General features: G+C 38.8%; 1 protein-coding gene across 3 annotated transcripts in view; it reads left to right on the top strand.

Annotated features, from left to right (window-relative positions):
- The window catches only part of LOC117297407 (choline transporter-like protein 1), a 43759-nt gene that overhangs the window by 26033 nt on the left and 1481 nt on the right, over positions 1–16245 (top strand). For 2 of the 3 annotated variants that reach the window (XM_033780425.1, XM_033780426.1), the window contains exons 5-16: positions 574–786; positions 1862–2028; positions 3176–3265; positions 3687–3820; positions 4559–4745; positions 5803–5971; positions 6384–6524; positions 6831–6946; positions 7630–7667; positions 9034–9162; positions 12520–12612; positions 15739–15834. In XM_033780425.1, coding sequence (XP_033636316.1) covers positions 574–786; positions 1862–2028; positions 3176–3265; positions 3687–3820; positions 4559–4745; positions 5803–5971; positions 6384–6524; positions 6831–6946; positions 7630–7667; positions 9034–9162; positions 12520–12612; positions 15739–15834 — 1573 coding nt within the window. Of the gene's footprint in view, positions 1–573; positions 787–1861; positions 2029–3175; positions 3266–3686; positions 3821–4558; positions 4746–5802; positions 5972–6383; positions 6525–6830; positions 6947–7629; positions 7668–9033; positions 9163–12519; positions 12613–13882; positions 13976–15738; positions 15835–16245 lie in introns of all 3 variants that reach the window. The other variant, XM_033780427.1, reaches the window with a different exon arrangement.

The following is a 16245-nucleotide window of genomic DNA, read 5'->3' as shown; positions in this document are numbered from 1 at the left end:
AGTTTTTTTGAATGGAGTGCTGTGTAGGTGACAACAGTTTAGGATGAACAAAGACAAAGTTTTCTTGTGACTATCTTTTAGTATTAGTGTGGTAAAGAATTAAGACTTTTTAACCACGAATCATGACTCAATAAAGTTTTGACTCTTTTATTGTGAATCATGAACTTGCAATCATGAATAGGGAATAAGGAATGGAGAATCATCAATCTTGAATCATAAATCATGAAACATGAAATTGGAATATTTAGTAGAGAATCAGGAATCAGGAATTGGGAACGGAATTTGTCATTCTTGAATCTTGAATCATGAATCAGTTCAGAATTGTGAGTCGGGAATCGTAAATCATATATCCTGAACCTTGAAACCTAAATTTATTCTTTTTATCTCAACTATGTAAAGTTTAGATGTGTTTCTTTGTATTTTTCCAAATTAATTTAGTCAGATTAACTCAAATAAATCTTGAAGCAAGAATTGTAAACCCTGAAATGTCACTTGTTCATTGTAAATGAATTATCATAAATCATGAATTGTGAGCCATAATTCAAGAGTCATGAATTATTTCAAATATTTTAGGCGGGTGTTCTTCATGGATGTTCGGCAGCCGTTTCCCTCTCTTGAAATCTGCGTCAAGGAGTGTCCCGAGGAGATGCTGAATACCACTTCAGACTTAAAGATGTTCGCCGAGGAGACAGGATCTATGCTTTGCGATTATAACGTGAAGGTGGAGGACTACATCGGTACAACCCAAGGGGTGGACGGACCGTGCCCCTCTGTAGCCCTTGCAAGGTATATAATAATATTGTAAAGAAACTAGTTGGTAAGATACTGCTCTAGAATTGCAAGGGTCGTGGGTTGGAATCCCACCTGAGTAACATGCCTGTGATATTTTTTTCACAGGATTCGGGAAAGTACTGAGGATACAGTGCTAACACACATCGGTGTATATGGGTAAAAACCAAAATTAATATAGTTAGGGGAGATTGCCTTAGCTTTCGATCCAAAAAGGGATTGACGTCAGAGGCATAAACAATCACCAACAAGAACATTTCTATTTATAGCAACGCAAATGAATACGGTGTGAGCGAATGAAAACAATTAACAAGCAACTCAAAGGGATCACTAGGAGGGGATACCACAACAGAAAAAGAATTATGTAACATCGTATAAGGGTTTAGAAGGTGCTGCGGCGCATTTAGCAGCCAGTGTCTTAGCGCTGCTTAAACCACAATAACTAGCTCAGTACAACCAAATTATGCTGATCAGAATAAGGTTACATGCCAAACTACAGTGCCACTTGTATAATTTGTGACTGGTATCCTGAACGGTAGCTTTTAAAGCATGCTTTATGAAATTAAACCTAGAGTGCAATTTCATAGAGCTGCTTAAGCTGAAAATATTGCTTAACAATTTCCTGCTTAGCATAAACAAGCAGGATACCATCACAAATTGCACATGTGACATGGTGGTATGGCTGGTAACCTTACTCTGGTAAGCATAGTTGGTATAGTGCTTTCATCTTTCATGTAGCTACTATTTGTGCTTAAGCAGCTCTATGAAATTGGGTCCAGTAGTGGCTTTTCCAGAGGGGGGGGGGGGAGGGGGAGACTAATGAGATTATTAAAAATGTATTTAAAATTCTGTGACACTTAATTTCCTGCTTAGCAGAAATGAGCAGGATACCAGTCACAAATTGTACATGTTAGATGGTAGTTTGGCTGGTAACCTTATTCTGGTAAGCACAATTGCTATAGTGCTTAGCTACTTTTTGTGCTTTAAGCAGCTCATTGGGGTCCAGTGCTGGCTTGTCCAGAGGGCGGAGACTAAGATTTTTTTCAAATGTATTTAAATTTTCTGTTTCTAGTGATGTTCTCTTGAACCGCTGTGTACCTAAGGACATTACAGAGTTGAGTAAAGACACCATTGAGAAGTTGATTAGCTTCTTGAATTCATCTCGTCTCATCTCTAAGGTCATGGCTGATCTCTACATGGCTCGCTGGGCCATACTGGGCATGTGCGGCATTGCGTTACGTGAGTACACTGTTCCGTTAACTTTCCGATAGTTTTAGCCTATAAAATCAGAGGTCAAACTTATTGGGAAGATTTACAAGACCACAGGGATTGTTACTCAAAATGTTTACTGTACCAGTAAGTTTTTTATTCCTATCTGAAAACACACAAAAAAATAATTCGTCCAACAAGGGTGTTTTTTCTCTCATTGTTTTCTCGCAACTTTGAAGACCAATTTAGCTCAAATTTTCTCAGGCTTGTTATTTTATGCTTATGTTGGGATACACCAAGTGAGAAGACTGGTCTTTGACAATTACCAAACGTGTACCTTCCCTTTAAACATGTACTTAGACATCAAAAAAAAAAAAGATTTATCTACTTTGTCTGGATTGATATAATTACTTCAATACTAGTTTAAAATGAAAGGTTTTCTATCGAACTCAAACTCAACATTTTGAATATGTATGAGCCCTGTGAATATATTTTTTTGTTCAGTTGCGGTAACACAATTTTGTAGATTTGTTATTAAGAACTTGTCTTGCTATTTATTCTACTGTTGCGGAGTAGATTTCGGAATTGGAGAGACTAATTGTTGTTCTGAAAAGAACTGCTCTGTTTATTAAGTACTACATGTACCTTAGGAGGTAGAAAATCTGCTGGAAAATTCATGTTATTAACCAGTTAACTTCACTGCTACGAAGTGAGTTCTTAGATTTAACTTGTTTGATCTTAAAAGAACACATTGCCTTGGATCGGTCGAGTTGGTCTTTTCAAAGCATTTGTAACCGTTTGTTATAAAATGCATATGATTAGAAAGGTATTTTAAAAGTAGAATATAATGTAAATGATCCACACAAGTACTTATCACTCGAAATTGCGTGGTTTTCCTTTTTTCTTGTCGACTAACATGGTTGGCCATTTATGGGAGTTAAATTTTTGACTCCTATAAATGGCTGATCGTGTTAGTTTGCAAAGTAAAAGGAAAACCATGCATGTTTGAGGCAAACTTGTGTGGATTATTGTATTCTACTTTTAAATTATCTTTCTAACCATATGCATTTTTTTAACAAACAATTACAAACGCTTTTCAAAGACCAACTCGACCGATCCGAGGCAACCTGTTCCTTTAACTTGTAACATTATTTGTTTAACTTATTTTCTTTGATAGTGCTGGCATTCATCATGGTATTCCTGATTCGTCTTGTTGCTCAGTTCATTGTTTGGGTCATCTACATCGTTGCCATTGTTGGTGCTGTTGGTAAGTGGAGACACAAAACACACACACCCCAAAGCTGACAGCAATCCCCGATTCTGCGAAAAGATCCCTGAAAAGAAAAAAGTTTTGACATAGTGTGCGCATGAGCAATGAAATTTGACACTTTGTCTGAGATCCGGTCACTGAGCTTCTATTTTTAGCATAAGAGCAGAGTATTATGCAAATTTTTCTGTTCTAGTGGTGTTTATTAGTAACTAGTGTGTATTGCAGGCCTTTGTGTACAAAGGCGATTGCCTCCATGCCCCCTGGTCATTGCCTTGGTGCCCCTCGAAATGCTCCAGTAGGAATTAAACATTTCCTCATAGGGTGCCCTCTACCGAGGAGAAAATGCTTTAGTGCCATTGCCCTTTCAAAAACGAAGCATACAGACCTGGTATTGATTGATGTGTTGCTTTGTTTGAAGGTGGTACTGTGGCCCTCTGGGTAACCTATGTCCTTCAGAAGAAGGAGCTAGATGCTATGGAGGTAGAGTTAGAGGCAGCTCAACGTAACGTCATGTCTTTCCTTGTCTACTCCATCTTGGCTACGGTCTTCACGGTGAGTAGATTCTGGTGCTGCAACCATGTTGTAGGTCACATTCCAAGTATGTGGCGTGTCATGGCCTAGCGGTTAACTAAGAGCACCCGACTCAAGCTCTGTTGTTTCTGGTCAGCAGAGTGGGGGTTCGAGTCCCAGTCGTGACACCTATGTCTGAAGTACACTTAACTATGTTGCTTTGTCCTTCGGATGGGACGTAAAGCAATTGGTTCCATGTGTTGTGTAACGCTCATAAAAGAACCCAGTGCACTTATTGTTAAGAAGCCACTATTAATATTATTAGTGCTACTTAAAGTAGTTGTAATCGGTCGTTCTTGGCTATCTACTGGGAGGGCTGTCGCTCCTCCCAGACAAGGGTCCTGATGGGGCTCACAACCCCCAATGCCCCTCAGCCGGCGTGTCTGCTTCACCCTTCTTGGGCTCTTGGGACACAATTGGGTGGGCCACTTTGGAACAGAGCTCCTCTGGGCCTCATCAGTTTGCCCCAGCGAGTTCCCTCAAACTCTGTACTTGGCCATCTTCTTGAAAGGAGTGCTTGTATAACGCTATTGATTTTTAGCGCTTTCTCGAAAAACGCTACCACCTTTTGAAATGAAGTTTAACAGGTGAGTTTTATGGTATACATCTGATTGAAACAATCAAACGGTTCCAAAGACCAAAGGTATACGTTCCCATTTAAATAGTCACATGATCATAGCCATCTCTGTAAACCATGAATGTCTTGACGCTCTCCTTCAGGTGATCCTCCTCTTGGTGATCCTAGTGATGAGGAAACGAGTTGCCTTCACCGTGGAGCTTCTTGGCCAGGCAGGCAAGGCCATCTCAGCCATGCCGTTCCTTCTCATCCAACCGATCTGGACGTTCCTCATTCTCATCTTGTTCTTCGTCTACGTCCTCGTTGTGTTTGTCTGCATCTCGGCCACAGGTTAGAAAAATACACCTTTCAAGTCTCGTCGATGGTAGAAAAGTTATGATTATGACAAATTTCCGGACGATGTCCTACCTTCGGTCCAGATAGTAGTTAAAAAGCAGGACAGTTTTTTTCAGAACTGAGAAGTCTCCTGAATTCCCAAAAATCTACTTTGAGTAAAATCTACGTTGAGTATATAGCAAGACAAGTTCTCAAAAGAACATAATATACCCAGCAAGTAGATATACACATGCCCTGCTTATTAACTACTACCTGGGCGGAAGGTAGAAATCGGTCAGGACTACTACTTTTGCTAAGTGGATCGACTTCTCATTATTATTACTGCCAAAGAGTTAGCTCGTAAAGCAAATGGTGTTACCACAAATTGAATATAATTGGTACCTCACCATGCAATGCCTTAAAGCCATTGGACCCTTTCGGTACAGTAAAAAAAGTGAAAGTTCACAGATTTACAAACAACTTACAGGGTTTACAGAAGGTAGTGGTGAAAGACAAGACTTCTTTTGAGATATTATTCCATGAAATGTATTACTTTTTGAGAAAACATTAAAGCAATATCAATTCTCGACACAAGGAATACCGATTTATTTTAAACATGTCATGATATGAAAAAACGTGCGGATACAAGGGTGGGTTTTCCCGTTATTTTCTCCCGACTCCGATGACCGATTGAGCCTAAATTTTCACAGGTTTGTTATTTTATATAGAAGTTGTGATACACGAAGTGTGGGCCTTGGACAATACTGTTTACTGAAAGGGTCCATTGGCTTTAAAACCTAGCTAAAGTTCTGGTTTGCCACATCTTGCTCCACCACATCTTTTTTAAATAAGAGATCGCCTAACATCACACGGTGAGATGGTCACTTCAAGGAGAGGGCTACACTTCTCTGATTAGGGCTTGCGACACAAGTCAAATGCCACAAGAGCCAACTGTACAAACGGGAATCCATGTACCCAATGCTAGCCTGGAAGGTATGGTCCTTTGTGGCAGTCTGTGGTACCTACATATATGTGTGGGAGGGTTTTAATGTTCCTGCTTTCTCCTTCACAGGAACGCCTAAAATTAACCCCGAGACGGGTCATGTGATCTATGACCCCCCTGAGCCGGTGACCTACATGTGGTGGTACCACGCCATCGGGTTCATATGGACTGCAGAGTTCATCCTGGCATGTCATCAGTTTGTCATTGCAGCCTGCGTCGTGGACTGGTACTTTACAAGGTATGGGTTAGTCAAGTTTCCAATGTTCACAATGATTATTTAAGTTATAAAATTAAATGTATTCACAAGGGACCAGGATCCAATTTCATAAAGCATGTAATTAAGCACACAAACTTGCTTAACAGGAACAAGTTACCAGCTGAAATCACTTCATGCTGTGACTGGTGCCCCACTAAATTTTTGATAAGCAAATAAATTTGTCAAGCATTTTTTCTGCTAAACAGCTTTATGAAACTGGCCCCTGACCATTTTGTCATACAAGCCCAGTGTTCTTCTCCAGTTTTTTCAAAGCTGTTTGGCATTCTGGACCTAAATCGTCAACCAGCCCTATTGTCGTCCAGGCACACTTTATATCCATGTTGCAATTATGACATCTACTATTGTTATTAATTTTTATTTATTTCTATTGTAGAGATAAGGAGAACTACAGCTCTCCCATTCTGAGGTCCATCGGGCTGCTCATCAAGAACCATCTTGGCTCCATGGTGTTTGGTGCCTTCATCATCCTGCTGGTTAAGATCCCTCGAGCAATCCTGCTGTGGATCCAGATGAAGTAGGTTGGATCTGGTTTAGTCTGGTTTAATTCAGAATAAACCAAACATAGCAAATATAAACATCTGTTCACTTAGTCTGATTAGATATGGATTAAGATGAAGTAGGTCGGATCCGGTTTTAGTTTTTCAGGTTTAAGCAACTTGTTCTTTTCAGAACAAAGGAGATTCTAATAACTTGTTCATACTTGAAAATGTACTCGGCCAATTTTATTATCTTGTTGTATTGTTTTCTATTGCTACACAATTCTTTTACCATGAATGAATAATCTGTGTTTTCCTTCCTTGAAAAAAAAAAAACAACTCAGATTCAAGGGTTCGGAGAACAGTGTGGCCAAGTTTATTCTGCGCTGCATGTCTTGCTGCCTCTGGTGTCTGGAGAAGTTCCTCAAGTTTCTGAATGAGAATGCGTACATCGTTATCGGTAAAGTGTCTTCAAGATTTAAGATTTGTTTTTCTCCTCGAGAGAGAATGTCCAAAAAATAAAGGCATTTATAGGCAGACGCAGTAGACTTGATCAAAACAGGACTCATGTTCATAGCAATGCTCAAAGGCAAAAGTACACCTTTGGTGTTTGGAACCCGTTGGATTGTTATAATCCTATATAAATGTAGATGTGTACCATAAAACCAACAGGTGAATATTTAATTTCAAAAGGTAGTTCCATTTTTAAGATATCGCCAAAGCGATAATGTCTTTGCAGGGAAAATAATCCAAATAGGAATACACTGGGTGCGTTCGTTTAGCTTCCCTGGGTCGACCCTGGTGTGTGGCTTTTTTTCCCCTGGACGAACGTGAGTAATTATCTGCACGTTCGTCCTCGTAAAAGAAAACGCCACACACCAGGGTCGACTCGGGGAAGCTAATCACACGCACCAACAATCTGAGAAGCATTGTCTCGGATTCAAATTTTTGGGCATTAATTTTGTTGTATCTAAAAGCTATCATAACTTCTTAAAGAAATCTTTCTTAAAATGCTTTTTACGTTCAAACGCTGCTGTAGGCTTCTAATCAAAGGTTTTTATTGCCATTGATTTTCAATATCAGGGCTGTCAGGTTGGTGTAGTGGAGAAATTTAAACATTTGTTTACCCATTTTCTTTTCCAGCAATTGAGGGCGGTGGATTCTGCAGTTCTGCCCAAAAGGTTTGTGAAAGTCACTTTTGAGATGACAAAGATTGATTACTTAGAGAGTTAAAGACAGTGGACACTAGTGGTAATTGTCAAAAACTAGTCTTCACAGTTGGTGTATCTCAACATATGCATAAAATAACAAACCTGTGAAAATTTGAGCTCAATCGGTCGTCGAAGTTGCGAGATAATAATGAAAGATAAAAAAACACCCTTGTCATACGAAGTTGTGTGCTTTCTGATGCTTGATTTCGAGACCTCAAATTCTAAACTTGAGGTCTTGAAATCAAATTCGTGGAAAATTACTTCTTTCTCGAAAACTACGCCACTTCAGAGGGAGCTGTTTCTCACAATGTTTTATACTATCAACCTCTCCCCATTACTCGTAATCAAGAAAGGTTTTATGATGATAGTTATTTTGAGTAATTACCAATAGTGTCCACTGCCTTTAAGCAGTATCTGAATTGGTGGCTACAGCTGCGGCTACGACTGTTGCTAAGTGTGTTGCTAAGGATGTCCTATTCTTCCACGTACGATGACGCAGAAATCTAGCCGTAGCCGTAGCTGTAGCCGCTAATTCGGACACGGCTTAAATTTGAGGAATAGCCTAAATATATCTGATTGACTGGATTAATCAAAGTGGAATCTTTTATAAGAAAAAGGGGTTCTATGATGAAATAAGAGTTGTGAATGGTGCAGTTTTTCTGGTATTAGTAACAAAACTTAAGCAGATGAGAAAATAGTCTGCCGCCTTATTGTGAATTGATACTTGGAATATCATTGCCACTTGCAAATCAGACATAGTGTAGCTGTACATGTATATGTAGTTCCCCTTTGCAAGGATGGACATATTGGCGTAGTGATATCTTTTCTCACCTTCCAACTCTAGACCCCGGTTCGAATCACGCTGGGAACTACGTGTGTTAAATTTTTAGTCCTTACCTGATGATGTGGGTTTTCCCTGGTATAAATCTCTAGGATTTTCCTCCCCAACTAAAACTGAAAATTTCTTTGCCTTCTCTCCAATGGGTTCTTGACAAAGATTTGGTTACTTAGAGAGTTAAGCAGTATCTGAATTGGTGGCTACAGCTACGGCTATGATTGTTGCTAAGTGTGTTGCTAAGGACACATGTGATGTTGCTAAGGACACATGTGATGAAGTTCACTTTTTTGAGAGTCCTTGGCTTTTCAACCAAGGCCCAATTTCATATAATTGCTTAAGATAAGCAGGATACCAGTCATAAATTGTAGACATGGCATTTTAGTTTGGCCAGTAACCTTTTGTGCTTCAGCAAATCTATGACATTGGGCCCTGAAGAAATGAAATAAAATTAAATGGGACGAAAGAACAGTATGAGAATTCTTTGTGTTAAACCGCCAGGCTTTCATCATACTGCTCTCCAATGCTCTACGTGTAGCCGCCATCAACTGCGTCGGAGACTTTGTCCTGTTCTTGGGGAAGCTCGCTGTGGTTGCCCTGACTGCTGTCTGTGGCCTTGCCATCATGGGGGTAAGTTTGTCTCACAGGATTCTCATTCACAAGCTCCAAACAATAGACCTTTCTTTTGTTTACAAACACGTAAATCAATTTGTATTATTGGTTTTTTGAAAATGCAAACATGACGACCAGCATTTATAGAGAGAATAAAAATATTACAAAATTACAAATAAAAATAAAAATATTACAAAAGTTTCAAAATTCATAAAACTACACAAGGAAACGGTTATAAAAAAAGTCCAAAAAAACACGAAACCAAAACACATCAACAAAAGTATTGTGTGGCAGCTTTGAATACCACAAAATAAAGCTGGGTTAGCACAAACCTGCCTTTAATTTTTTTTTTTTTTTTTACTTTTTGTTTTGGGTTGTACAGTTGTTTTATCAGTTTTACGGGTAAAGCATTATGGTAATTAGGGCAAACATTTCTGGATTTGACCGAGCAAAAGAAAGGTCATCTGACAAAGAAATCAAAACATTAAAAAGATCATTCAATGAGTTGTTTAATGCAAAAACTACATTAAGAACGCACATTTCATTTTCATTCAAAAAGGCATTTGTTATTAAAGACACCGGACGCTATTGGTAATTGTCAAAGACCAGTCTTCTCACTTGCTGTATCTCAACATATGCCATAAAATAAAAACAAACCTGCAATAATTTGAGCTCAATTGGTCGTCGAAGATGTGAGATAATAATGAAAGAAAAAACACCCTTGTCACACGAAGTTGTGTGCTTTCAGATGCTTGATTTTGAGACCTCAAAATCTAAATGTGAGGTCTCAAAATCAAAATCGCGGAAAACTGCTTCTTTCCTGAAAACTACGTTACTTCAGAGGGGGCATTTCTCACAATGTTTTATACTATCAACAGCTCTCCATTACTCGTTACCCAGTAAGTTTTTATGCCAACAATTGTTTTGAGTAATTACCAATAGTGTCCACTGGGTTGACATGTTTTTAAATTTTCCGACATTATGGACTCAAATCATGAAATCTTTTACCTGATCTGAAGTTTTTCATTGGACTTCATATTCCAAAATAATTCTACTTGATTTAGTCATCAAAAGTCAAAAGGAAAGCTGAAATTTTGCATAACTTTGAAAAAAAAAAAATCGTTGCCATTGTAAACATTGAAACTACTTTAAACTGAATTCCAATTGACTATTTTTGACCACATGAGGGCCGCTATTTCCCTAGCCCCCCTGCATCACAGTTTTATCTTATGTTGACTGATAAATGATAAAAAAAATCAATGAAAAACAAGGTGGCTTTACTTGTTTTATTACACAAATTAATAAGGTTAATCCACCCTCATGTGGTCAAAAATACTGTGAATTTGGTTTTAAAAAACAAAAAAGTTTTGTAATGATTGTTTTGTTGTAATTTAGTTTAAAGTTCACTTGCTACACTGCTTATCGTTGACTCAAGACTGGAAGGTCCTCATTACAATTTGTGTGGATTTCATAAAAATTGTCTTTGTTCAACCCAAATTATTAATCAATTTCAGTTACATTTATCACCCTTGTTGATATGAAAATGCATTTTATAAGGACCTTCCAGCTTTGAGCCGTCAAATTGTTGTTCTATTTTTTTCTCACACTCACCTAATTCTTTCTCTTTTATTTGACGTGTCCCTTGTGCCAGAGGAGTTATTTTGTTCTGAAGCATGTCCAAACTATTCAAATCTGTTCCAAATTTATTCAAATCTATTCAAATTTATTTAGATGGGGCCATTTGATCTTGTGGTGAGTGGAGTATCGGCCCCATGGCATTTGGCTATCATGAGGCATGAAGTTTATTTTGCATGAATTTAAATTTGAGATGACAACATTTTTCTTAAGAAAGAAAGAAATTATAATCAATTCCCTTTCAAATACACTTTCCAAAACGGGGTTAAAAAAAAAAAAAGGTATTTTAACATGCCTTCAAAGTCAAAGACAAAATCAACTTTTATCAACAAATACTCCTTGATAAATTAGTGTGAAGATTAGTCCTAAATGTTATTTTTTAATTGACAAGCAATACCTTTTTTAACAGTTATTGAAATTTGTCAGAATGTTGATTTGTATCGTGAACACTCTGAACTGAATGCATCTCTTCTTTTAAAACTATAACCAGCCCTGATACTTCACAAAGGCAAAAGGCAATAAGCCATTTGCGAGTTAGATTTGAATATAATCTTGTACAATGACTTGGTTAGACAACAGTTACCGCTTTGAACTAATCGGACTATAGAGACAGTTGCTATAATTATAGCAACCTCCAGATGAGCAAACCCTTGTACCATTGTGCCATGAACATTTTCAACAATCTGTTTGGGTGTTTGCCAGCTCTTACCGAACTACGCAAGACTGTCTCGATAGTCTGAGGAATTCAAATTTCAGTGGTAACTTGTGATCAAGCATGTCAATGTACAAGACAATATTCAAATCTAACACGTAATGGCTTATCGCCTTGGTGCCCCTTGGATTCTTCAAGTACAAATTGGCCTCATTAAGGTGCCCTTTACAAAGAAAAATCTGCCTTACCATTTGAACAAAGAAGTATCAGGTCTGATTTCCTTTTTTTTTTTGCATCTTAAAGTTGCAACCTCCCTTTGTATTTCTTTCTTTAGGCCTATTTAGTCTGGTCAATGGTTACTTTATTAATGTGGCAGTTGTGAAATGAATTGTTTTCAGACAACCAAAAGTGTTTTCTTCCTTTAATGACAAGAATTACATAAAAAATATGATGCATTTATGCAAAGTAGACGGTTTTTGTTCAAGTTCAACCCTCCTACTGTTTGACCATCCAATATCAATAGTAGGAGGGTTAAATAAAAATAACAATTTATTTGGTCCAGATTTTAAGCATCATGTAAGATGTTTCATGGCATACACATAATTTTGTAAAATGCACTGTAACATGACACTTCAAGTAACCCTTGACCGGGATTTAATTGAGTCTATGTGTGCGTTCGAGTATCTTCCTCAGGTCTACCCTGGTCTGCCCATGGTACGTTCAAACAGCTTTGACGTCATTCCAGGGGCTCACTCGGGTCAGCCCCCAGTGCCCTGCTTGTGGATTGTTGAGAGGCGAGTGTGATCGTTCGATTAGCTCTTGTCAGGGGCACTCCCGAATGAGCACCGGGGGGTCGACACAGGGAAACTAATTGAACGCACCCTAATGCTTGTTGATCTTTTTTCTAACTATAATTTCATTTCATTCTAATTTTTCTTTTGTTTTCCATTCTGATTTGGAATCGTCGTTACCCCGCCTGTGAAACACCCCTCCGTTTGTTAAATATGTAAAACAAAAAAATCCACCCAAATTTTTTTTGCTACTGGGCTGTCGTTTTCGTCTTGCTACGCTTGTGTTCTCATCGACAGACATTGCCTCAGCTCCATTTCTATGCTGTACCCATATTCGTTGCCTGCATTTTCGCCTACCTGGTTGCCGGCGCTTTCATGTCGATCTATGAGGTATGGCCCGCGAGGGCGCTATTTAAAGACGCAGCGGGGAGGAGTGGTACATTGAATGCAGTTTGCAGGTTGAAAGTTCTGACTGTTTTATCTTTTGTTGTAGTGTATCTTTCATTTCTTAAAAAAAAATCACAAATCTTTTCAAAAGATCTGAATTTGAAAATAGTGGAAAGAAAATGTTGCTCTTATGGGAGACTTTGGGACTTTGGTGACAGCAGACTTACCAGGTTAATGTCCATTGTTGATGTAGTTTTTAGCATGCGCACATTACTTAGAGCAATGGATTTTTCGTGGTAAGTCTATTTACACCTAGCACCCCAAAAGTCCCCCATTGGATGTGATGTACCTGTACGTTGATACTGAATGTTACATCCTATTGATCTGGCTGAACCTGTATGAACCGGTTAGAGCTGGTTTAAACCGGTATGAACAAGCAATTTAGTGATACAACTACAACTGCATGGTATTGATAAGGTCAGACTGCATGCACACCAATTCACTGTACTACTCCACCCCTTGTGTCTTCTCTACCCAACCATCCAAAGCATAAATTGACACATTATCAAATGAGCTCTTTCAAAGATCAACAACTCAATTTGAGTATGAGATGTTAAGACTCAACTCTTTGATGATTACTTGTGACTTGATGCTATGTTTGGTTTGGGATTGTGGGAATTCCAGATCAACTCGACCAGTTGCTGTGGGATTTTCACTCGGTAAAGTTTGTAAAATTTTCTTAAAGTTGTTCTCTCCCTATTTTTATCTCTCCCCTACTCTGTATGCTTGTGTTTATCCCACCCCATGTGTGTGTGTCAATACATTTCCTACCCTGTGTATCAATGTGTTCCCCACCCTATCTGCCTGTATATCTGTGTGATGGTGTATCCCCATCTTGTGTGCTTGTATGTGCCCCCCCCCACCCTGTGTGTTTGTGTTACCCCTCATTCTATGTTTGCTCGTATCCCACCCTGTACTTGTCTATGTATTCCCCACTATGTGTGCTTTTATACCCCCACCCTGTGTGCATGTATGTGCCCCCCCCACCCTGTGTGTTTGTGTTACCCCTCATTCTATGTTTGCTCGTATCCCACCCTGTACTTGTCTATGTATTCCTCACTATGTGTGCTTTTCTACCCCCACCCTGTGTGTCTATGTATTCCCCACTATGTGTGCTTTTGTTCCCCACTCTCTGTGTCACTGTATCCCTATGTGCTTGAATCCCCAACCTCTTCCCCACCCTGTATACTCGTTCAACCCCCACCCTGTCTAGACCAATGAGAGTATAATCTTCTATGCAGTGTCCCTATTTATTGGGGCCATATTTGCATACTTTACCGCCAGCTGTTTCCTGAGTGTGTATGAGGTAAGGTGGGCGGGTCCTTGATTCATGATTGACAGGTGTATAAACAAGTAGGAGTGGACATTTTGCATTTCGGAGATACAGTAAGGTTTTGCAGTAACCCCATCTATATGAAATCTCTCAATGAGATAATTTGTTGCTCTTGATGGAGCCGATGGCAGATCTGAAAAGAACTATTGAGTTAATCACTCAAAGTTTCGATCAGTATGCAGTAATCATCTTCAAGAGTCTAAAGAGAAAGTCTTTATTTTTCTCCTGAAGACGATTAGACCATACTGATCAAATGAGTCGTTATCACGTTTTCTTTTCAGACCCACACACAAACTGATAAAGAGATTTTTTTCATATTATGGTGTACCGCAAACTTTGCTAGATTAGATTGTATAGAGAATGGTTTACCTTGAGGCTTAGAACTATCCATTATCAAATTTTGAAAGGTTTTTTTAAAACCATTTTGTGAATAATTTTCCTAAATTAAACCAGAGTTTGATTACCCCCCTAATACATCTGTTTCCCATAATGCATTGGAAGTGGATGAAAAAAAACATCACTTCACACCGAGATTTGTTCTTCTCAAACCAGTTACCACCCAGCTCTGCAAAACACAAAAGCAGAAACTTGTAAACCTGATGCTCTGACATCATCTCTCCGCCCTATTGTAATATAACAACATTGGAAATGCACAGCTATTGGTCTGCATGGCGCACACTCCACAGGGGCTACTTTCACAAATCACCAAGATTCATGCTAAGATGAGATGTCAGTTTTGCTATAGAGATTTGTATTGTGATATCACATTAGCTATCAAAGAGTGATTTGCAGTTAAGATCAATCTTAGCTCTCAGTGAAATTGAGTCCATATTGAGAAACGTTCTTTAGACCTCTAAACAAAGGGGGACCGTACTGTGATGACGTTAAGATCTATAGACCCCTTGCAAGTGACGTCACAAAACCCAAACAGCGCCCTCACTGAGTTCAATGAAGACCTATCATTGGCTAAGAGTTGTGCGCGGCGCGTGCACATTTGTCATTATTTGACCCCAGCTATGGTGGCCAATGCAAGGGGTTTATTCATTCTTGGTTCTATTCTAAACTGATGTGTGATAATAACTGTATACTCGGAACTTTCCTGAGTTCTGTGGGCAAAAGAGTCCTCAGGCATACTGCTCAGATGGGATTCGAACCCACAACCCTCACATTCTAGAGCAGATTCCTTAGTACTGAGTCTGCATTGCTTATCACACATTGAAGTGGTGTAAATCATAAAACAATATTTATCTCTCTGATGTAGTTATTTTGTCAACTTACGTAACAGGCATGATATTTTCCTACATAAGTCTGATTTGCAATGTTGTTGCCCTTGGGAAAAACAGACTATTTGTGGTTAAATAGCCAGCAAATTGTATTAAAGCTTACACCATGTGTATGTAGGTTCACCCTTGTACTCAATCAATGAATGTTCCTACTTTTTCTTTTCAAGGACAAAATATCAAGTATAAAGGGCGAGTCACACTGCAGCGATTTACAAAAATGATAACGATCAAATTAACAATGCACGCCCTCGATTGGTTGAATAAGCCTGCATGTATTCTGCGCGGAGCAACCAATAGAGCGTGTTCTCTTTGCGTCGCGATCGTTATCATTTTCGTCATCGCTGCAGTGTGACTGGCCCTTTAGATCACAAAGTGGGAGATTTTGTACAATTTACTGAAATTGCTTTGCTCTGTGATTTGAGATTTAAGATAATGTTGAATTTGTGTCCGTAGATGGCTGTAGACACTCTGTTGTTGTGTTTCTGTGAGGATGTTAGAATCAATGATGGGTCACCTGAGAAACCATACTTCATGGATGTAGACTTAATGGTAAGCCATGACACACTTCTTATTCACCCCCCCCCCTCCTCACACAGGCTGAACTCGTTATATGGGGGCTTAAAACACAGAATTTATTAATTACATAGATAAGACAAAAACAACCTGAAAGCTCATGTTTATTTATACCTCTTATTTATACCTCTTATATATGGGGGCCAAAAACACATAATTGATTAATTACATAAATAAATATGTGTGACAAAAACAACCTGAAAGCTCATGTTAATGTGATGGGTCGAAAAATTAACAACTGGCATGACTGGAACACGCCAAGTCAAAAACTTTTGGATGTAAATTGATGGATATTGAGGGGGGGATTGTTCCCAAGTAAGTTGAATGAATTCTAACCATCTACCTGACTGTTGTACAAAACCATCCCTTATTGCAAGATGAAAATGT

This window comes from Asterias rubens, chromosome 12 (assembly GCF_902459465.1).
Source record: "Asterias rubens chromosome 12, eAstRub1.3, whole genome shotgun sequence".
Lineage (NCBI taxonomy): Eukaryota > Metazoa > Echinodermata > Asteroidea > Forcipulatida > Asteriidae > Asterias > Asterias rubens.
Note: the sequence above shows the minus strand (reverse complement) of the source record. Positions and strands in the feature narration are given on the sequence as shown.